At 40.3% G+C, this 20,238-nt stretch overlaps 1 protein-coding gene across 8 annotated transcripts in view; it reads left to right on the top strand.

Annotated features, from left to right (window-relative positions):
• PATJ (PATJ crumbs cell polarity complex component) overlaps positions 1 to 20,238 on the top strand; it is a 210,404-nt gene that overhangs the window by 133,634 nt on the left and 56,532 nt on the right. For all 8 annotated transcript variants that reach the window (XM_043552634.1, XM_037906549.2, XM_027821512.3 and 5 more), the window contains 2 exons: positions 8,557 to 8,648; positions 18,692 to 18,764. In XM_043552634.1, coding sequence (XP_043408569.1) covers positions 8,557 to 8,648; positions 18,692 to 18,764 — 165 coding nt within the window. The remainder of the gene's footprint in view (positions 1 to 8,556; positions 8,649 to 18,691; positions 18,765 to 20,238) is intronic.

Genomic DNA, 20,238 nt, shown 5'->3' with positions numbered 1-20,238 from the left:
GACCTACTGGATTCAGTGGGAAGCGATGTTGGGTCTTTCAGCAATTCTGTCTCTGTGTTGTATGAGTACCGAATATTTTCTCTCATTTCTTAACCTGAAAAGGAGAAGTCTGACTGACTGTCTGGAGATGCCTTGGGAACACTTAGAATTATCTAAAGATTTGTCAGTGTCTAATTACAGGTTTTCAATGCCCATGAAGTGTAGAAGGCTTGTTTTGAAATAAAGTATCACTGTATGAAATTTATCTCTGTTAGGGTGATAAATTGTGTTTAAAGTCTCTGTCTCTTGCTGAAATAATGACAGGCAAATTGCCCTTTCCTGCAAATTCCTGTTGGTCCATGCTTCAGTGACTATAGAATCATAGGGTTAGAAGGGACCGCAAGGGTCATCTAATCTAACCCCTTGTCAAGATGCAGGATTTGTTGTGTTATAACTTTCCAGGGACCACTACATTTTACAGAAATGTTAAAAGGCAATTTGTCATCCTTTCTCACTCTTGAGCCCTAAAGAAAAGATAATACTTCAGGCTTTGCTCGCTAAAGTCTGGTAACTACCCGCGCCTGTATTCTTTACTGACTCTCAACTCAGGCAGAACTGTCATTGATATCAGTGGGTTTGTGGTTCAGACAAAGAACTGGGGGAGAGATGGTTTCTATTAGTGGGTCTGGCACAGACTTCCTGGGTGGTCTTTTTCATCTCCATCAACTTCTTGGTGCCTCAGTTTCTCCATCTATAAAAGGTGGGTAATAATACTTCCCTACCACACAAGAGTGTTACAAAGCTAAAATGATTAGTGCTTGTGAAATGCTTTGACCTCCTCAGATGAAGCAGGGGAAACTAGAATGAGCATTAAAACTTAAGTCTGAGAGATGGAAATGCATGATGAGATTGCAAGTTATTGTTTGTTTATTATGGGAGTTTGTACTTTGGCAGGAATGTAGATTCTGAAATGTACAAAGAATTAAAGATGAGTTGAACTAGACTGATAAATCTCTGGTGTGTACCAGCCCAAACAAAATGGACCCACAAATAGAGTAGGTGTTTTGCTGCCCAGAGATCACTGGTCAGGGTAGTTTTGTATGCTAGCTCACTGAACCTTGGAGGACTTTTACACCAATATGCTTGCACAGATAGGGGGAGCCTCTGAGGTTTTCTCCTGGCTCCTAAATTATTCCCGGTGTCATATAATCTTTCTAACCATAGGTACTACTGTTCTTGAGAGATGGGCCATGTGGCATTTCTGGTGAATTTTATAAATATTTATTTTTCAGTGTTACTTAGTAGATTTTTGGAGGGTTTGGGATTTGCATATGTGCTGTATGGTTGCAAGTTGCAAAAGAACTTGGTATTGGCCTAAATCTGCTCCCAGTGAAGTCAGCGAAAGAATTCACAATTTCTACAGTGGAGGAAGAGTAGACCAGTGCTCACCATTTCTGAAAGTGCTGTCCTGTAACTGAACAAACCATGTCCACAGGCCTATAAGTAAATGCCACCTTTAATTTATAGTATAGTATAATTTAAAGAACATTAAGATTGCAAAGTCAAGCAGTCAAAAGTTAGGAAATGCCAGAATTAAAATTCCCTGTGCAATCTTCATTCAATCACCATTGTGTGTATGTGTTATGATGTGGTCTTTAATTACATGTTCACATTCTATTTTTCCCATAGGACCCATGCCTCTTTCAACGCACAGCATGGACAAGGCTCATTTAATGAGAAACTGCTCAATATTTTGTCACACCTTCATTGTTCAGTGCATGGCCCCCTGCCTTATTTATTCCATACTATTTATGGAAACATTGTTAGTTTCCTCCTGGGCTTTTTTATGGACTTTGCTATGGCACTTGTCGCTTACAGTATCTGAATGCTTCACAACCATTAATGAATTTGTCTTTACGGCACCCCTGTCAGGCAGGGAAATACCTTTTATCTGTCATGTGACAGATGGGGGAACTGAGGCACAGAGAGAGAGTACCATCAAAAACGCCCACTGTTGTCGTGCCCGATTTGAGACGACTAGCACCTGATTTTTTCAGGGTACTTAGCTTTATATACCACTTCATGTGTTCAAAGCGCAGCACCCATCGACTCCAGCTGCAGCTCTGAGTGCCCAAGTTTTCTGCAAATCCGACCCCAAGGTCTCAAGCAGGGCACACAGTTCGTGAACAACTGTGAAAAGTTCGGTTTAAATGACTTGCCCAGCATCACGCAGATAGTCTTGGGCAGAGGCAGGGACAGAATCAGTTCTCTGGTTCAGCAGTCAGTTGCCTTCACCATGAGACCATGCTTTCTCTTCCTGCACCCCCCTGCCTTATTCACGATGTACCTCCAAGCTTCTTCCACAAATGACAGAGGGGCCTAAAGACAACAGCCTTCTTCCTTATGTACACGAAACAAGGCAGGGAGCCTATGGAAAAATAATACGGGATCATTATATTTTCCCCAAAAAATTATTTTTAGAGCGTATCTATAGCTAAACGCTGAGCTGGAAAATATTTATATTTACATCGTAGGTTCATCCCTATCCTCATCTCTTTCAGAAGAAAAAGATGTGAGGCCAGATCCCGCTCTCTTTACACAAACAAGTAGTCCCAGTGATTAAATAGAATTATTCCTGTTAGTAAAGTGAGCAGGATTTGAGACGCTGGCTTCAGATCCTAGAAGATCCTTGTTGTGTCATTGGAATGTTGTTGATTCTGCTGCGTTTTCATAAAGTTCGCTAACTGCCTTTTATTAGTGGCATGCTATGCAGTTATGTTGTACCAGAAATCTTCACTCCTATTGGAAAGACTGATTGCTAATCCCCATGTCAGTGCATACAGAGTGAAATTGATTCCATACTGGACTACTATTCAGTAGCGATTATTCCTTTTGTCATAGCTCAAAATCCACCCAGAGGGTTTCTATGGCTTATGTATTTTTATTACGATTATAGCAATATATAGATTAGTATGAACAATACTGTAATAATACAGGTGCTATATCCACAATTTGCTAGGTAGGTTTATTTTGTTAACCTAACCACGTTCTATAAATGAACCAGCTGGTCAAAACAGTGATGTCATTTCTGCTTTAAAGGTTTTTGATATTTCATGCTCAATTTGTATACCATATACTTGGTGGAAGAAGGTTTTTGCATTCTCTGCATTGAGACATTTAGTTAAAGTTATTCAGGGTTCTACCAGCAGCAGTAGTCCACCAGGGAGATAAAAAATTCCAAATAGGAAAATAGCAGGATCTTGGCTGGGATAGAAAGTCATATTGAATGGGTCTCCCCAAAAGTTGGGGTTTTTTCTAGCTATAGTCTAACATTTACAGATTCTAGTCTTGTTCTCAGGGCTTTCTGCTTGAGGACGAGGCAGTGGTTGGGGATGGGAAGGTGGAATATGAGTAAAAAAAAAAAAACCAAAACTTTAAATTGTTTTCACATTTTAGGAGTTAAAAAAACCACTGAACAAATGACATAATAATATAAAGCTGTAATCAGGACACTCACAATGCTTTTGTGGCAGCAGGCCTGGGCACTGTGTGCTTTTCGATATCCCTGCTCGCCCATCAAACAACTGTGAGCAATTTTACTGCTTCTGCCATTGTTATCCCCTGGTTCCTATTCTTTCTCCTCACCAAAATCAGTTGCTTGTTGTCATGCTGTCTGGAGTGGCTCACAACTGTGAGTGCCTACCTCAGGGCAGACCGTCAGAAAGAGGGCAAATACCCCAAGCTAGTGGTGTGTTCTATAATTAGATTTCACCAAGCCAGTAGCAAATGTGAGCTCATGGATCACCATACCGTTCTTACCATGGAGTCACAGACAGTCCCCTTAGACTCTCCAATCTATCTTGCTACCCAGTCACATTGAACTTTGTGGTAATGGTCACACCAAAAATCTCACCACATCAGGTTTCTCCTAGTCCCAAGAGACCAGTCACTTACCCCAGCTCAGTTGTTACTCCAGATCTTACACCAAAGACAACACTGGCAGCCAATTCTATAGCAAACTAACCCGAGGTTATGCGTGGGGGGGTGTGTTGCCTTTGCGTCTGCCTCCACCCCGACTCACCTCAGTGGATGGTCTGCAAAGCGGGCAGCGGTGCTGGGACTCTAGCAGCAGGGAAGGCAAAGCAGCCACATGTGGCGGGGGAGGAACTCAGCTGGCAGCCAGCCGCCCTACTGCTTCCTCCCTGCCCATGCTGCATGGACCCACTGTGAGTGCCGATGGCAGGGGGAGTGCTGCTTCCTTGCTGCTGGGCATCCACGCCAGAGGTGTCCCAAGAAATATGAGGGGAAAAATCACCTAGGTTCCCTGTAAGCTGCATGGCCACATAGCAGGCTATTTAGGGCAGCACAGGTCCCCCAGCCCAGCACCTCTGGAGCTGTCGGGGAGAGGGGCCCCTCCCCCAGTCTGGCCCAGCCATGCCAGAGCTGCCGTGACCGGGGAGAGGAGCCCCAGCCCAGCTGCGCTGGAGCTGCTGTGGCAGGGAGAGGCGCCATTTCCCCCTCAGCCCAGGTGCTGTTGTGGGGAAAGACACCTGTGGGGGAGTTCTCTCTCCCTGCCGTAGCCCTGGGCCAGCCTGGATTCCAAACTCCTCATCCCCAGCCAGAGCCCGTACCCCAGCCCTCTGCCCTGGCCCTGAGCCCCCTCCTGCACCCCAATCTCCTTATCCCTGACCCCACCCCAGAACCCGCACCCACAGCTGGAGCCCTCTCTGCCCCACCCCCTGCACTCCAACCCTGCACTGCCCGTGCCCTGAGCCCCCTCCTACAGGTTCCTTTTACCTTTAACTATAGAGAGTTTTGAGAAGGAAAAAACCAGTCTTTGACATGGAATTAAAGATGGTTATAGTTGATCTTTTGGAGGGAAAGAGAATAAGTTAGTTGAAATGGGCTGGAGCTGTTGTTGAAGTACAGTCCTGCTTCCTAGAAAATGAAACACGACAAAAACACACAAAAGGGGAAAGAAAAGAACAGCAAAGATAGAAAATGCAGCTTCTGTCTCTGATGTGGACTCTCACTTGCTGCTTCATTGCTGGAAAAACTCCAACACAGCACAGTCTTATCAGCCACTCTGAGACCTGGCAAACTTGTTCCAGTATTGGGCTATTTTGGGCGTTGCTTTTAGTTGCCTTTCTGGTCACAGGCTTACAGCTGTGTTGCAAAAAAAAATTTTTTTTAATGGATGGCTAAGCCAGATACTTATTAGACAGAGGGGAAAAACAGAAGAAGTAAGGTGAAGAGGAAAAAGGATGTCTGGGAGAAAGGGGGGTTGGCCAGATCCATTGGAGGTAGTGATGTCATCTGAGTCCCTCTCTCTGGCCCAGTCTCTCAGGATCAAAACAACAGTGGCCAAACAGCGTTGGAGTCCCAGGAGATGGTGGGAGTGGGAGCCATGGTGGTAAAGCTTGCTGCAGTAGTTGTTGGTAAACAACTTATTCTTCTGCTGCTGCTTGATTTTCTTTTAAATCATTCCTTTTAAGATCCTAAAAGGGAATGATGGGTGAAACTCGTTATTTTGTCAATCAATTAGACCTAATTTCTGATGCACCAATTTTGGTTTATTGATTTTCAGTTTTACCCATTTTGAGTTTACCAGGGATGATTTTAACACAGTTCTTGAATTATATTACTAGGCCTTTTTCTTCAGTTTAACCTAGATTTTATCTCCCTTTTACATAATATTCATTGTTTAATGTTATTGTGACATCTTATGAACTTTCACTTACCGCTTAAAGTTAGGATAAATTTGTAGGCCCAATTATTACAACAGTTCCCATCACAGCTATGTGGTAAAGAGAATATTCTTATATTAATACCCACTTTTAATGTCTTTTCACTTCTTTATATCAAAGTACGAGGGGCAGAAGTTCCTCTGATTTTTTTTTGGGGGGGGGGGGGGGGGGCGTTATAAACTTCCATGTCATTTACAGATTTAAGCAAGTACATGCGAGATACTACTTAAGCTTATAAAACCATCAGATAAAACTTCAGTTGCCCAAATCTATAGTACGTTGCTATGCACTGGGTGCTGCTTGGACTCAGCAAGCACGTCATAAAACAACATAACTATTGCCATAATGACAGAATAAAAACCTGTGCCTACTGACCTGATAACATCATAACCAGGTGATGACACAATTTCTTCCCTCTCTGTGAAGTCCTGATCTTTTCAAGAAGACATGTTTAAAAACAAAAAAAAAAAAAAAAAACCCTTATAGAGAGCCAACTGAGTCATTATGTTCATATCTACTTAGTTTCTTTTCTTTTCTTTTCTTTTTAAGGGATAATGGAACTTTCTGAAGTTATTGTTAAGCATCTCAGCAAAAGAAAACATTTAACATAAACAAACTGTAATGCAGAAAATCAAACATAGTTTCCAAGTAGCTGTCTATGGGTTTTGATTCCCACAAAATAAAGTAAATATCCTAACGTATTTTGTGGTGCTGACATGTCTCCCACTGAAAATAAGAAAAGATTTCAAAATGGTGCCCCTTGTGAAATTCTAGATATTCTCTTGCAGTTCCATTTATGTAGGATTTTCTATAATCCTTCATCACTGGGGTATCTGAACAGCTAACATAATAAATTTTCTTTCCAAAAGAAACCCTTTCCTTTAAAAAAAAAAAAAAAAAAAAAAATCAATCAATTTAGGCTGTCACTGAAGAATAACTACATGGGATAGCTGAAAACCTCAAGGGAAATATATTGCTTTGACTACATTTTCATTTTTGTATAATTAAAATAATTGTAACTTACGGACCTAACTCCAGCTAATTAAATTTTGGACTCTGATACATTTGCAAAGTAGGATTAATTTAACCAGTGTAAAAAATACAAATTCTAATCTAAGTAGGCAGTTGTTAAGAAAAATTGATGGCAAGTCAACTAAATCCAAACTATTTATAAAACAGATATAATATCCCTAGTGAATAATTTCTTTTAAATTGAGAAAAAAAATAAGACAAATTTATCACAAGTTAATAATATGCTAATTTGAACTCTGAATGTCTCTGTGGAAGTATTCCCTTTTTGCCAATTTCTTAAACTTTACCTTTGAGTTTAGGATACCACCTCTAGAACTGTATCTCCTTGTATGGTAATTGCAAATAATAATAACTTTGAAGCTCTTCAAACTTTAGGATAGTGTTATTTCCTTCGTGCCTGATCCTTTCATGTTCTGTATACCTCAAACTGCTATTGACCTCAGAGGGACTCTGGAGTATACAAGGCAAGCAGAATCAGATCTTACTGTGCAAATAGATAAATATATTTGGGCACTCCCAAATATCAAACTTTTAAAAAGGTGGTGAGGAAATGAAGGGGCGGGGAGTGGGGGGTGGGGGAGGAAATAAGGAATATATTTTGCAGGAGTATTTGTAAAATATGGATATGATTGCCATACAATTTGTTACTGGATTACTTTAACCATTTGAAGAATATTCACTTGTTGATTCCTCCTTGGAAAATAACCCCAACAGCAAAAACTGAATGTCTTTTAAAATGTATCGTGGGTTTTTGTTGTCCTTAGATGGAGAAAAGAGTCAGCACCATGTGACTAGCAAGTGCAACTTGACCACTCTTGACCTGTAGGCCATAGTTTAGGATCAGCTGTTAAAAGCTGTGTTGGAAGTCGTGTTTAGATAACTTTTCTCATGCTGAATTTTTTTAGAACTTGCCATAGAGGATCATTCATTTGACTCTGAACACCAGACATTGTTTATTTTCTTTATTTAACAAAGGTTTGGGCAGTGTAGGAATTCTGTCTCATTTGTATTGAGTGATGGAAATAGCCGCTAGTATTGGCAAAACTTAATTAAGTATGAGGTTGCTAATTTCTTGTATTAAGCATTATGCAATATGTTAATCATTTTACAGCTCTCCTGGAATACTTTGAGCTTGGCAATATTAACTCAATATAAAAATATATATATTGCTTTGAAAATAAGAGTGACTAAACTGTTGAAAATTAACATTTTTCTCAATCTTAAAGCTGCACCTTCATGGTCTATCTTGAAGTCATGATGGAAAAATAGGTATTCTTCAAAAAAATTCAATACCTATTTTTTCCATAAGAGAAATGATAGAAAAGCTAAATCAGTATTATAAAGTGTTACCTCTGAATTCAATATCACATCCTGCCCTCCTCCTGCACATGGACTGATGGCAGGATAATAGCGTGGACTGTCCAAATCAAAAGTGAGTGCACTGACAGAGGTTAGCATTGTTTACTTTCTCCTGTTTGCTTTTTCATACACTATCTTACCACAGTGCATTTGTGCTTGAAACCTCTTCCGGCATACTGATGTGTCTTCCTGAAAGTAAAGTAAAAATGTAATGTACGATTCTGCTTTGCCTATTTTTAAGATCCTCATAGGCAATGGGATTTATATTTCATGCGCCCCTCATTTCTCTTTATCGCTTGATCTTCCTTTTAGCTTGTCATCATCTTTGAAGTGTTGGATTACCCACTATAATTAAATTCAAAACAATACATATTTAGCTTTAATTTTAATTAAATACATTTGTACATGAACCAGTTTTTTTCCCCATTCTTTTTAACAGATAAACAATCAGATATTGTATGGAAGAAGCCACCAAAATGCCTCTGCAATAATTAAGACTGCTCCATCAAAGGTCAAGTTGGTTTTCATACGGTAAGACCAGTTCTCATCAAAACATCTAGTTGTAGTTGAGCCTTTACATTAACAGCCTCATTTTCAGAGATGCTGAGCCCCTTTGATTCCCTTTGAAATAAGATAATCTTTTTCTTAACCACGTTTCTGAGCATTGTTGAGAAGATCTCTGTAATGTTGTTTAAAATATCTTTCCAAGGATAACTGTGATGGCCTGCTCACCCTCTGGTGAACAGGTGACAGAGATGCTTAGAGACTGTTTATCTGGTACCTTTTGCTGCCACCATTATGCACAACAAGTATTCACTCCTTCTCTCTTAGATTTAGTTTTTAAAGGTTTTAGTCATTTCTCCCTAGGAACTGGAGATACACTCTAGCATGTGGAAATTATTAGGTAGCATCACTTCGAGAGGTAGCAGTTTGCTACCTAAATAACTTAGTAGCACATATCCGATTTAGTCTTAGAGTTAGTGAAAACAAAGCATCTTATTTATTACACTAAGGACAACTATAATCTAACATGGAACTGGAAGCATTAAAGAAATAGTTTTATACACAGAAACTGCTCATCTTATCAGGTCTATGTAACTCTACCTTGAGCGTCTTAATTATTTACAAATATACATACATATTGTGCCAGGACCTGCGGGCCCGTTACTTCCTCTGAGACTCTGCCCTCCAAAGCCCACCGCAATCTACCTATGTGGGGCTAGGGATACCAAGCTGAGCTCTCTTCAGGTTTCCTCCTCAGAGCTCTGCTAACCCTTCTTAAGTGAGCTACCATCTCCAGGCAAGTCTATCCAGATCTTCCGTCTGACCCTCCAACTCCCTTTTCCCTGTGACTTCCCAGACCTCCCTCCTCAAGATCCACTCTCCAAATGTCACCTTGACCAACTTCCCACGCCTCCTGAGGTTCTACCCTCTGGTGATGTCACTGCAGATGATGTCACCAGCCTCAGCAGTTCCTTAAAAATAACTTTGTGGACGTCTGAGAGATGCAGGGGGCAGTTCACACCTCTTAGAGCTATGGTTTCAAGCTGCCTGCAGACAGACGTCATTGCATCATTCATGGTTTCATGCTTTCTTTTGCAGCTATCAGGTCTAGAAACTATTAAAAAATTAATACTAAGATTCTGATGTTGTCAAATGTTTGTGTTGCGTATTCACATGCCTGTGTCTTAATCTGGCCTGGTTGGGAAGGGAAATGCTCTGATGAGTTTTCTTTCTCTTGAAATCACTCCCTGTAGCTTCTGTAGGACTCTCTGGTTTGGCTTGGCCTGCGACAAACCCATAGAAAATTAACCAGTTCCTATGCAGAATGGCTAATTTCTAGGGTTTATATATATAAGCCACAAAGGGATGCTGGAGGAGGATGGGTTTGGCCACTGGGAGGAAAGACCAGGTTAGGCTGTCTGCGATGAGTTCCAGTCAGCTCTCAGGAGGGGTTAGGTAGCTGACCTTACTGTTAAAAATAAAGAGAACTTTTCATGGAACCCAGAAAAGTTCAGTCTTGAAGAGAGAGCCACTTGGGGAGAGTAGGCAGGTGGGAGTATGAGGCTTCTTGCTTGATTTGGGAAGTGACTTCTTCTAAGAGTGCTTTTTGGATGGAATGGCTCATTTTTAAAGAGGGATGTGGTAAATGGACTCAAGGAGGGAACAAGGCCACCTTTGTGGTGGTTATGTGGGGAGGGAATAAGATATTGCAGTGCACCATGTATCTTTCAGTTCCTAAGGATCAAAGATGGGTGTATTTCTTATTTTTAGATCTGCTCAGGAACTGAAATTTCTGTCCTGCAGAAACACTTGCATTTTTTGGGGGGGGGGATTCCAAATCAGATCAAACAGTGAGATATGTGCGATTTGCACTGGGAGGGACATTTTCAAAAAAATTCTTTTTGGAAGGACCAAGATGGAATTGTTCAAAAATTTCTGGTCCCAGCTCTCCAGCCTCCCCAGCTCTGCAGCAGCCAGTGAGCCCAGGTTGCCAAGGAACTGGGGAGGTGTGTGAAGAAGCTGTCAGGAAACCAGTGAAACCTGCTTGGTTTCCCTCAAAAGATTTATCAGAATCAACACTTTCCTGTGGAACCTTTTGATTTTTGCCAAATCAACATTCTCTGACAGAAAAATGTTCCACTGGAAAATTTCTGACCAGAAGTACTTCTATTCTAAGCAGGAAAACATTCTCTATATTATTTTGGCTGTAAATGTATTAAGACATCCTAACTTCCTCCACCATAGTCCCAGCCTAATTAGAGCTGCCGTTGTTCTAATTTGGGGACGGGGGAGGGGTTCTGCTTGTATCATTAGAGTGAGGACTGTCCCTTGCACACAGTTTTGGCTGTATACACTTTAATACTCAGGAATGAGTAATTTAGGACAAATGTGTGTAGTCTAGTTGTGGCTTGCCTCGTTTAATTATGCCCATACCAATTGCTTACATGGACTTCTAACCCATATATATTTGTGTGGCATATACTAGAATTTATATAATTTATTCATAAATACCTATTATTGATGTATAACCATGTGTGTATTTGTGTGTTTATACTCTCACATCTGTGTGAGGCACAGTATACACAAATATAATGGAAGAGCTGTGTTAGTGCAATGAAGAATGAGTTGCCGTACTTGGCAGTGCAGAGGATTCAGGGGTGATTAATGACTTTGCCTGCAGCTCTTGTGTTACTTCCCCTAGCTATTGAAAATTAAATGTCACATACAACAACTCACTCTCCATTAGTTAATTGCATGTGGAATGTGTGTCTGGTGTGAAAGCTCCAGAGGCTGAAGCAGAACATACGAAACTGAACCCCAGAACTAGATTTAGTGCAGGCTGTCAGGCCGTCTCTCAGAAGAGCAGATTGCTTGCGAAATCTGCCACAGTCTGCCACCAGACACACTTTTCTTTTAACTTTCTGTAATTAAAAATATCACAAGGCTCCTAATAAAGGTAGCTCACTTGCTGTGGAGTCTCTTTGGACAAGAAAATTTCTAGCATGTGTTTTGGATCACATTTAAGAGATATTTATCTATAAAGGCAATAGAAGGGCTTGCCTAAATCTTCCTTTTTTCCAGTTTTGGTCATCTATGAATGAATCCATTGGAATGAGAAGAGCTTCTTTTTAAAAATAACAGTTTCTCAACTACATACACTGAATTAGAAATGGTGTAGCCATTGAATTTGTTCCTGTTACTGTCTCTTGGGCTAGAAAAGGTGTCATTTTAAAAGTTGTTTTCCAAGTTGTAAATATATGTAATGTCTTTAGACTTCAGCAGAACAAGCGTCTTGTCACTGCTGTCTGCATTATGTTATGGTGCATTGACAATGGATGTATCTGTCTGCTTGACCTGAGCACCCTTTCAAATATTAATGGAAAGAAAGGCTCTCCAAGGGAAAGTGTTATTAGCAATCAGAGCAGCAGCTGCAATGAGTAGGCAGTAAAAGAGGGGAAAAAACAACCGCAAACTCACTGTGTCTAGCTGTACACTCATCCTGTAAGTAAACCAAATACACTACAAAAATTTGTTTCAAAATCCTGCAAAAAACAAATACAAGCTTGAAGTCTAGTTAGACAGTATTATATGAGAAACCATAAGCTACTTAATATAAACTATTCTGGGCCCAAACATCGTTGTTGTATCTCCTGAAACCCCGTTCTCATTTTAAAAAAAAAATCCCCATGTCCCTCCCCTTTCTACTTGGTTGTTTATCTTTTCTTATTTAGACTATAAACCAGGGGTGGGCAAACTTTTTGTCCTGAGGGCCACATCAGGGTTGCAAAACTGTATAGAGGGCCAGGTAGAGAAGGCTGTGCTTCCCCAAACAGCCTGGCCCCCACCCCCATCTGCCCCCCCCCCCCACTTCCCGCCCCCCTCAGAACCCCTGACCGCCCCCTCCTGGGACCCCCCCCCCCAGGACCCACCCCCTCTCCAATCCCCCCTGTCCGACTGCCCTGACCCCTAGCCATACCCCCGACCCCTGACAGGCCCCCTGGGACTCCCACACCTATCCAACCCCCCCCCCCGCCCCCCGTTCCCAGTCCCCTGACCTCCCCCCACCCCGAACTTCCACTCCCTGTCCCCTGACTGCCCCCCGGAACCCCCTGCCCCTTATCCAACCCCCCTGCTCCCATACCATGCCGCTCAGAGCTGGAGGAGCTCGCAGCCATGCCGCCGTGCTCCCTGGCAGGAGTGGCAGACCAGAACGCTGGCGGCGCAGCAATCTGAGGCTGCGGGGGAGGGGGGATGGCAGGGGAGGGGCTGGGGGCTAGCCTCCCGGGCTGGGAGCTCAGGCGCTGGGCAAGACGGTCCCGCAGGCCAGATGTCCATAGTTTGCCCACCTCTGCTATAAACTCTTTGGTATGTGATTTTTGTCTCAGTTTGTATGCATATCCATTATTTTTTCATGTGATGACACAGCTTCCAAATTGTGCCAGCCCCAGAAGTGGTTCAATTTAACAGGGCTTTGGAAGCTTGTGTTTGCTCACTTCTTTTAAAGGATTTTTCTTAAATCTCTTCCTCATATTTCAATTAAAATATTGAAACACAGCTAACTCATACACCTCGTTGCTACAATATGGGGATTGAAGAGCAATAGACATCTTGAGTCTCGATGCATCTTTTCTGTCTGCACATAAAAAAGCTTTTCCAGCTAAAAATGCAAGTGGTGACCATATTAGTGACTGCAAGCTGTGCTGATGGGTTTGCTGCTTGGATGACTTCAGCTGTGTCCCTCTGATTAAAGATCTGGAGAGAGCAGAGTGCCATTGCATTTATTATGTTTGAAAACTGGGGATGAGCCACTCACAGCTAGCAAAGAATTTTATCTATAAAGTTTCTCCTGTAAGGAGTTTCTGGTACAGCTCCACCTTACCTTATTGTACCAGAAAGTCAGAACCAAATAACAGAAGTGATCAAACATTATGTTGCACAGAATAGCTACTTCAAAGCAGATGAACTGTTCTCCGGTTAGCTGTCACATGGTACCCTATAGATTGGTATTTATACAGGTGATGAGAATCAACAGCCTCAAGAATAGTGATTCATCCAATGTAATAGAAGAAGCAGCAATACTGGATAGTGTTTGGCTTTCCACTGTGGTCCCTAGCTGTGAGCTTTCCTTACAGTGGAATTGGGTTATGTATAGCCAACCCAGAGTTGCTGAAACTAACAAGCTCTTCATCTCCTTTTACACCCCATTCATTCTCAGCGACAAGAATCTAGCACCGTGCTTTCAATTAGCCCACCATTAAAAGCACTGGGAAGTCTCATCTCCGACCCTGCAGTTGGCAATCCCTATGGCAAGAAGAGCCCTGTGCACTAGTGCTGACATCACCTAAAGAACCAACCACAAATATGAGGCATAATGGATCCCTCAGGGTCCAGTGAGTGAGAGTGAAGGGGTTGTAAAATGAGATGAAGGGCTTGGACATTTCATTGCATGTATAGAGTTGGATGAGCCAGTCATGACCATAGAAGAAATACAAGGTGTCTTCAGCCTTTCCATTTCTACCAAGAAACAAATCCCAGCTCAAAAACTAAAGTGCAGTGTGAAAAACTTGTCTCATACTTTCTCACCTCCAGATAGTGTTAAAAACTGCATTACTGCCCTTTCCCGAAACTTTTGCTGATTAGACAAATTGCTGTAATTGCAATGAGGAACATAGAAGTCCCATTGTATTAGAAAGTTTTTCATGCCAATTTATGATCTTTTCCACTATAAAGTTGACAGTGGTCATTTAAAACAGCTGTTTCTGGCCAAACTCCAAAACACAGGCCTTAATGCAGCGCTATTTCCCAACAGCCTCGTTAGTTAGTTACATAAACTTGTAATAGCATATGAAAAGTTCACAGTTGTATTATCACTGTGGTTTTTATTTAGATTCAGCACATGTTGCTGTTGCTTGGCTTTCTCCAATAATGAACTGGGAGAAATTCAGCCTGTAAACATAGTTTGTTTGTTTTTAAAAAAAAAAAAAAATCACCTGAGCATTGTAAAAAAGAAAGTATAATCTTTCTGGGAAGCAGAGCTCAATTCAAGCATTGCCTCTAGTTTATGTTAAATAACATTGTACCATATTGAGTAGCAGTGCAATGCTGTTTTCTAGCTAATATGGCAAATGGGGCTTGTCTTTGTGAATCCCAAGTACTGGAAACAATAACTATCTTGGCTGGGATTTTCAAAGGAGCCCAGCAGAGAGAGGTGCTCAAATCCCATTGGAAATTCAATGAGAATAAAGCAGCTAATTCCCTGAGGCTTTTTTGAAATACCCAGCGTTACCCCCTAGTGGGTGCAGTTTGCCAGACAAATTTTGAAATGTTACTTGGCAGTAATCTGGAAGAGTAGTGGAAATTTTACCGTGATAGCAAAAGTATTTTAATGTATTTTGTTGGGAGGTTCTGTAGGGCTTTGCTTTCCAGAAAAGATCAAAAATGGGCTGATGCCAAACACTTTATTTCCAGGTTTGACATTCTCCCATTCCCCCATTATTATTATTTTTTAAACTTCCTTCTAGGCTTCTCCCTGTTTTGGTACTTCTATATGGGCAAGTCCATATGTCCAGGAAGTTAAGACATTCATTCTCTTATTTTTAAGATGGCAATGACCCAGCCTACTCTGCAGCCCAGATTAAATATTCATTTTAAATGGTTGTCATAAAATAAGCAACTAGTTAAGTGTAGACTGAAAAAAAGGGGGAAAGATGAAAGCATTCCCAATGTCAGTAGGAAAAAAATCTTTCAAGCTGATGCATAATAGCAAAGAGTCATTGGAGGGACAGTTGTTAGACAGAAGTGGTCAGGCTTATGGAGGGGCAATATATATATATATATATATAATATAAAAAATTGTTTCCTGGTAGGGAGTGGAGGGAGAGGAATGTCTAATGGTTTATACTTAGTGTGGTGAAGCGGAGGGAAGTATGGTAACTTGCTCAAACAGACGTGGGAGAGAGCTGGGTAAGCAAGCCTTGCCAAAAGCGCAAGCTTTCTGCCACTTATGCATTGGTTTCAGTCCTGCTTTCCTTGACCCTTTACACTGACTGAGTTTCTTATTGCTTCAGTACTGTGAGATAGTGACTGCTATTGACATAATCAGTCAGCACTCTTTTATCTCTGACTAAAGTGAAAACCTGGGGAGCCTTCCATCCTAGAGTGCTTCACATCATATAGACATACAACACCACTGAAAGGCAGACACGTCTTTGGTGTGAGTCAACAATCAGGTGGACAATATGCACGCAGTATCCTACGCAAACCGTGGAGGAGAGTTGGAATACGGACAGTGGTGTAAAATTATGGGACATTTAACATCCTTGCAAAATGGAGAGACATTTATTTTTAAGGTTATATTGGCAAGATGAGCATAGTGTGTAAATTGCATGAAAGTTGTTCTGACCTTGGAAAAAAATGAAGGACTGTCTCGACCCTGATGAAATGCTTCCAGGAAATCTATGAACAAGTTGATGTTGGGCAATATTTTGCATGAAGTGGTATCTTCGAACAGGTTTCTTAGCGGTAACCGTAGTAACGGATGGCAAATGTGCTGAATTTTCATTTGTAGCCACTGTAATTCAAACACAATCCTCAGACCGCTAAGCATCTGCTCCAACATCAAAAGACGATGATAATTAATTTTAATTTTAAATAAATTCCTGTTTTAATCAAGGAAATTTCTGGGAGTGGAGTGCAAAAAAGCAATTTATTATTAGCTCTGTGATTTTAAAATATGCTCCCACTTTGAATCTGCTTTGAAGCGGTTTCTGTTGAAGTATTAAAGTGTTTGAATTTGTATAATTACAACAGGGATAGATTACAAATTGTGACTTTTTGCAACGCTTTTTTTTCCCCCAAGGAATTATTGTAATTTTTTATTATATGGAATAAAAATTACCGTCTGTTTAAAAGGACATACATTTGTAAACCTGATGATGGTGTTTGTAAGTTCAGCAGAAACTATTTTTATGTAATTAAGTAAAAACAATTTTATAATATTGATATTAAGATTTATGTTTAGCAATGTTTTAGAATTATAACAGCATTTCTCACAAAGATTTTAAGATGTATGAATTATCATCAGGCTATACATTTTGCGTCGTGAGCTGTAGGTTATGCTAGCTTTCATGTTGTTAGTGCTTATGTAAGACTTTGTCCATTGCTGGTGGGGGGGAAGGCTGTATAACCTGAATTAATAGTAGGCAAAAACTGTTAGGTTTCTTAGACATCTTAGATTTGCTGATTAATTCTCATATGTGAGAACTGCCATGTAATTGCAGTGTACCATTGTGAAAAGAAAAGCAGGAAGAAATGTCCTTGCCTAATATGCTGAACTGGTACAGTAATACATGCTTGGAAATCATGATGTGAAGATGAAAAGAAAATGTGATGCTGCTCAATTACTTCAGATTTCTGGCATGGCCTCCTGCATGCATGGGTTGGTGACGCTGGTCATTGGAGCGCAGATGTTAGCATATTTTCTGAGTGCTGCGAAGCTTTGAGGAGGGCCAGAAGAAGAGGCTGAGAGAGTCTGAGTGAGGGATTATGATCAATACAGAGACCATTTTTTTTTGAACTGTATGGCTGCTTGGTTGAAGATAAAGTAAATGAATTCACCAACCTTTGCATGTAGGATTTATCCGTTCAAATGCCTATGATTGCATTCACCATCTTCTGCTCTACTGAAGGTTGTTGATCTAGCATTGTCTTTCTTTCTGAGTAATCGGGATATCCTGGATTTACATGTTTAACCCTTTGAGGGATAATTGACAAACCATACCCAGGTTTTTCCTCCGGATATTTACACTCTAAAAGTGATTTTATAATGAACATTTGTCTAATGTCTTATTCCAGTAATTAAAGGAAAGAAAATCTTGTGCCTAAGACACTGGAACGTGGGAGATCTGGGTTCACTTCCTGGAGCTACCACAGATTTCTTGTGTGACCTTGGTCATGTCACATAATCTCAATCATCCATCTGCAAAGTGGGAATGATGATGTTTCCTTTTATCTGTCCTGTCTTTTTAAACAGTCCCTGTCCCAATGAGCTTACAGGCTACAGTTATGGAGCACCTAGCATAATGGGATCCTGATCTCATTTGGAGCTTCTCTGCACTGTTGTAATATAAATAATAAAAACATTTTTGTTGTTGATTCATTTGTACAGCTTTTTTTAAAGCAAAACTTGAAGTCTCCCTTTTTTTTCTGTGTGTCAAATACTTCTTTAAAACAATATAATAGCTGCAGTTTCCTTGGTTACGTTTTATTAAGATCACAAAGGTGTTTACCTAATTTCATCAGCCAATTTTGAATGTCACTGAAGACATCCTGTAGCAAGGCAGCATGAATATCTGTCAGCCTTCCATAAAAACATCTTTGATAGTTGCAAAGTAATCAGTTGTTTTAGGAACACATAGTCATCCAAGAGGAAAAAGATACTTTAAATTATTATTTAAATATTATCTTTGAGTAACAATATATTAATACCTAATGGATTTTGTGTTTTGTATTAACTGATTCCCCACCTCTCCTTAAAATCTTGCGAAGTTTGTTTCAGATTTTCAGAAATGTATATAGCAAATATGAACTGAAAAGAAAAAGCTACTTTACTAACACAGGTAGTAGATACAATAATGTTACCTATATGCCTGATAGGTGAATGCATTAGATATACCATGGGTAGATACTAGGAGCCTTTTCCTGAAGAGATTTTGAAATCTTTTTTTGAGCAGGAAAAGAAATACCCATGCAAAACGCCTTTTAAAGGATGTATTTTCATTTCCCATTTATTGTTCTCTAATACTATTGAATTGCTCAAACCCTATTGAACATAAATTAATTTATTTCCAAGGTGACATGTCATGATCCTATATTAACTAATAAGGGATGCAAACAGAAGTGAAAAGTGTGCCTTTCTAGGCGCCTAATGTTTTTACATAGGATAAATATTTTACTAATAAACTGTACTAAAAGAATCCTAATACATGAGGCAAGGACCAACTCAAAAAATAGTTTAGCCTTTGTGTCTGAATGTGTAATAAACTGATTCTGCCTTTTTTGATGTTTCATAGAAATGAAGATGCAGTTAACCAAATGGCTGTTACTCCTTTCCCATTACCTTACAGCTCCCAGTCTTCCATTGAGGTAAGATGTTTTTTGATTAGGGCTTACTAAATTAGATTAATCCTAATTAGTACAACATACATTCAAACACCTTGTCTGATTAATCCCTGAAAGCGAATATGCATCAGGTGGGAACTTGACCAAATGTGTGTGTTCCCCTTGTTTTTTAAATGAAACAATTGGCATGGTGCTAGGTGACAAGATATTGTCTTAGTTACTGTGATACAGCAGGAAAATAAATCATTGAGCGAAAGCCTTGCTGTCTCCTGTCGCAATTATTTTCTGAGAGGGTTGAAAGTTTTATGGGGGGGTGTTGCCTGGAACACAAGTGAGATCTCAGGGTCCTCCCAGAGAAGAAATTGTCATTTTCAGTGGGAGAGACACAGGGAGACACCTTGTAAGTGAAGGCCAAGACGTCCCACCAGGTTTTGATTCTTTCACAGGCATTAGGAGTAAATCTAGGTAGCTGAATTTAGAAAATAAATATTGAAGGCCTGGCGAATGCCCACTGAAGGCAGTAAAACTATTTCCATATTTATCATTTTCATTACGGTAGAGAGGTAGGTCCCAACAATGATTGAGGACCCCATTGCACTGAGCATCATACATACAGTCACCTGGCGAAAGACCATCCCAGCTTTCAATCTAGATAACCAAGAAACTCAAGAGTGTAAGGGGAAGCAAGCCTGGTGAAATAACTTGTCAGTTTGGCATGACCAGGAATAGAACCCAGGTCTCCTGACTCCCAATCCTGTGACCTATCTATTAGACTATGTATACGATTTATGGCTATACTATAGACTACATTTTTGTAGTGGAAATGACAGTATGTTACTTTATCTGGCGTATTAACATGGAGTTTTAGTGTATAGATTCATAATATGCAACTAAAAGCATATGGATGTTTCTGATTGTTCTTCAACAGTAGGAGCTTCCTCAGTGTGACAGTGCGGTCAGTGCTGTTCTATATTATGGTTGTTGCATCACCCCTAATGTGACTCTTTTTATCCTTTTGAACTTTATGAATGCATTGTGCTTACTGCGCAATGCAATCTGGAATGTTACCACATCATTATCAATTTGATGTCTCATCATAATAATATAACTGAGAAATATGGTACTTATTTGTAGATATAGCACATGGCTAGCCTTGCTGCTGCTTATTAATGCTATATCTTCTTGAGCTAATAAAGCAAAGCATGTTTTATGAGTCAATTGGGGCTTGGTCTAGCCTTGAATTGTTAAATTCTGGTCATTGGTACATTTGCTTTTTGATATTTTAATAAGCATTATTACAATCATGCAGCCTCAGCTCATGCTTTGAAATATTAGATGGAACTTCTGGAGCAGGCTTTTTGCAGTTTTCAAGTTACAGTAATGTTTAAGGCCATTTATTGTACATCCCTGATGCAATTCAAGTGCTATTATGCTGTACAGAAAAGCCACATTAATTAACTTTTGTTTCAGGGGAACTCTTTAATTAAAACCCTGGGTT

The sequence above is a fragment of the Chelonia mydas genome, chromosome 8, assembly GCF_015237465.2.
Source record: "Chelonia mydas isolate rCheMyd1 chromosome 8, rCheMyd1.pri.v2, whole genome shotgun sequence".
NCBI lineage: Eukaryota > Metazoa > Chordata > Testudines > Cheloniidae > Chelonia > Chelonia mydas.
Note: the sequence above shows the minus strand (reverse complement) of the source record. Positions and strands in the feature narration are given on the sequence as shown.